Source organism: Urocitellus parryii, chromosome X (assembly GCF_045843805.1).
Source record: "Urocitellus parryii isolate mUroPar1 chromosome X, mUroPar1.hap1, whole genome shotgun sequence".
Lineage (NCBI taxonomy): Eukaryota > Metazoa > Chordata > Mammalia > Rodentia > Sciuridae > Urocitellus > Urocitellus parryii.
Window position 1 is genome coordinate 54,569,250 of NC_135547.1, and position 3,774 is coordinate 54,573,023.

The window sequence follows — 3,774 nt, forward strand, 5'->3', positions numbered from 1 at the left end:
CCTGAAACAGAGTTTGAGAGAAATTCTATTAAATGAGGGCATTGGAGTTGCTCTATAAGGACCATTCTGGCTCTCACACTATTTGACTTAATAACTACTTCAATGGGATATAAAGTAGGAGAAGAAACAAATGTCAAGAAAAAACATAATGTCAAGAGCCTCATTAGCTCAGCTGGCTAGAAATAAGTGATAACAACCCCAGAGCACAGGGTCACGGATGTGATTGCTTCTTAGGCTAGTTGGCTGCCACAAACCTTCCCTATAATTTCACCTAGCACTCCTACTCCTATTGGTCATGGGGAAACAGTGGGGATGAACCAGTATAATAAATCCCCACTGTAAGGAACAGGGTAGAAATCTGTATTATCCAGCTCACTATGCTGCATTGTACTGAAGACCTAATTGTCGTTCAGATGAAAGAAACAGAACCCAAAATATAATACTTGCCAAACTCATCTCCATGCCAATGGCACAGTGAATGCACATGACCAGGAGATTTTCATGTCATGGATGCCTTGAGTTGTTCACCAAGAGCTAGGTGCAGTTATCACAAGTCCATTGATGCTAACTGTACTTTGTATGTTACATTAAGTGGTAAAGAGAAAGTAAAGAGGTTCATTTCCACAAAAACTACATCGCTACTCAGTAAAAGCAAGTTACAAGACAGAGAGAGAGAGGCAAATTAAATGCAATTGAATCAACTACAAAAGATTAGTTAGGGGTGGGACTCATAAACATACAGAAGGATTCTATACTCAAAATTATTAACAATTCCTTTTAAACTGGTGCTGTGCTTCAAAGAAACCAAAACTGGAAATCACAGTGAATGCATTATACTGTGATTTTTTTTTCAGTACTGGGGATCTAACTCAGGGCTTCACACATGCTATCCAAGGGCTCTACCATTGAGCTATATTCTAGCCCTTATATTGTGTATTCTGAGAAAAAAAACAAAACCAGCAATGTATTGGTTCACAAGAGCCAATTATTAAATTTTCAATAATTTTTACAGCCTGTTACTAAATGCTGCCATTATCAATAATTAATGATAGAAACTTAAGTTAGAGTAAAAAAATATTCTTAAATACTGAAGACTCATCACTTCCTATTTTGCCACATTTTTTAAAATATTTTTTAGTTGTTGATATACCTTTATTTTATTCATTTATTTATATGCTGTGCTGAGAATCGAACCCAGTGCCCCACACATGATAGGCAAGCACTCTCCACTAAGCTACAACTCCAGCCCTATTTTGCCACATTTTATAATTTTCTGTTCTTGAGGTTATTTAAATTTTTTATCTGTATAGTGGAAATATTGTATAATAGGGTACCACTACACATTTCTTCTCAAATCTGTATTCAGTACAACATTAGCAGCTTAAAAGCAGCCATGGTGACAGAATTGACACCATGGGAATCATGAAACACAATAATCAGGCCCATCCCCCCCCCCAAGAGAGTTGGTTGTTCAACATGTATCAACACACCATTAAAAAAATAAAATGGAACTGCATGAGAACATACTCAAAGAGCTATCCTTAAACCTATAGCAGGCTGGGAAATGCACACATGTATTCATGAGTTTTAAGTTAAAATAAGAAAGCATATTAAAATTTAAAAAATATGTGTGTGTATGTATTTGTTATCCTCTATTTTTTTTTCAATTAATATACAACTGTTGGCCCTAATTCAGAATAGGATTTCTACAGAGATAGTAAAAAAACTAGAAGGGTTTTTAACCCTTGGGAAAGTAGTTTGGCAACATTTATAGAGAAATTTAAAACTCCCTTTACCCAGAAACTTTATTTCTATTAAAAAAAATCATAATTGAGACCATCACTCCCAGAGGTCCCATGGATCTGTCTCTTGCTTCAACAGTGTTTGAATGGAACAGACCATGGGAAACCCTTTCTTCCAGATTCCAACCACCTTCCAATCTTATCTCCATTTGCAACTTCCGGGACCATCTTCTTGCCCATCTCCTGCTTCCAGGACCAGCCAACTCTGTTTTTTGTGGTTAGCTCCTTATTGCCTACCAACCTTGACCTCCCAAATTCATCAGAATTATTCCACTGAGGTAGAAGCTGCTATCAACCATCTGGTTTGCTTCTGCACACCTCCTACATCTACCTCTCTCTGGGCTTACTATTTCAAGACCTTGATCAATGTATCTCTGGAAGGCATGGCTACTTCTTTTGAGACTTGGCAGAGGAGAAGCACCAGGACACTGGGTCCCCTGAATATATAAAACCAGCACAGCAACCTCTTCTAGGACATGCAGAAACCTTTTCAAGATGAGTGGAGCAAGATCCTTGATGCCATGGAAGCGACCTTGGCCCTGGAGAAGAACCTGAACCAAGCCATTTTGGATCTTCACACCTTGGGTTCTACTAGCACAGACCCACATCTCTGTGACTTCCTGGAGAACTACTTCCTCAATGAGGAACTGAAGCTCATCAAGAAGATAGGACATCATCTGACTAACCTCCCCCATCTGGTGGGACCCTAGGCCAGTCTGGATAAATATCTCTTTGAAAGATTCACCCTCTAGCATGACTTAGGAAACCCTGGAGCCCAGTGGCCTTTCATGGGGTCCTTTGCATCTCCTGGCATCAGGGCTTTGACCTGAGCCTCTCTCTCCAGTCCCTAGGCTACATTTTAACTACCTTGGAGCCTCTCCCAAATGAAAAAAAAAAACTTTTTTCAGGGAAAAAATAATTTCTATATATGTATAAAAATATTAAAATTGATATATATGTATAAAATTAAAATTGATATGTATGTATAAAAATAATAAAAATATTATGTTAAATATTATACATATGTCAAATATGTATAAAATATTAATCATACTGCTTAAAATGACAATAAGTAAATAAACAATCTAAATGTGAAATAGTAGGAAAATGAATGAATCATACCTATGAAATAGAGTATACATGGTTAAAATCATTTTTAAAAGAATGTTTAATGACTAGGAAGAAATCCACCAAATATCAATAGTGGTTATCACTGGATCATGAGACTTAAATTGATTCAATGTTTTGTAAAAAATAATGTATATGCATTAGAGAAGTATTAGGAAACAGATAAATCTAAGAAAATAATCATTCATAATTGTACAACACAAAAGTAACTACTTTAAATCTTTTATTGTTTATCTTTCCTTTGGTGTGTTTTTTGTTTTGCTTTGCTTTTGGTACTGGGGATTGAACCCAGGGCCACTCTACCACTGAGCTAAACCCTCAGTCTTCTTTATTGTTTTTATTTTAAGACAGGTTGTCCCTAAATTGCTAAGGCTGGCCTTGAACCTGTGATCCTCCCGCCTCAACAAACCCCCCTTCTGCTGGGATTTGCTGGGATTACAGGTATGCGCCACCATGCCCTGCTATCCTTACATACTTTTTACTATGTGTGTACACACACACTTGTGCACATTTCAACCAAAATCGTATTATAAGGAACATATTATTTTGTAACTATTTTGTCATAGTCATTTATATTATCCATAAAGATCTTTATAATTAATCTTATTTCCTTATTGACAATTTCCTATATTTTCTAATTTTAAAAAATTATGAATATAAGCAGTATAGCTCTAAAGATGATCCTCAATGAATTATCTCTGTGAAGGCTGGCTGGCCTGTGACTCTTTAATAAATGAAGCAGAAGATGAGTTCCAAAGCCTAAGACTTAAGAAGGCCTAGAAGCTTTCATTTCTATGCTTTTGGGAGCCCTAACCATTATGCAAGAAGACCAGCTATTCTCATG

The 3,774-nt window shown here is 36.5% G+C and overlaps 1 protein-coding gene across 1 annotated transcript; it reads left to right on the plus strand.

The window, feature by feature from the left end:
* The first annotated feature begins 1,900 nt into the window (after positions 1 to 1,900).
* LOC113190810 (ferritin light chain-like) lies at positions 1,901 to 2,512 on the plus strand. The gene is made up of 2 exons (XM_077793625.1): positions 1,901 to 2,104; positions 2,276 to 2,512. Exons 1-2 carry the CDS (start codon positions 1,901 to 1,903, stop codon positions 2,510 to 2,512), a joined length of 441 nt encoding a protein of 146 aa, XP_077649751.1.
* Positions 2,513 to 3,774: the final 1,262 nt, after the last annotated feature.

Excerpts from the sequence above, each read along its gene's own strand:
- LOC113190810 (XM_077793625.1), top strand. The coding sequence starts at position 1,901 with ATGGGAAACCCTTTCTTCCAGATTCCAACCACCTTCCAATCTTATCTC. Across the intron at positions 2,105-2,275 it reads AAGCTGCTATCAACCATCTG|GACATGCAGAAACCTTTTCA; the intron begins GTTTGCTTCTGC and ends AACCTCTTCTAG.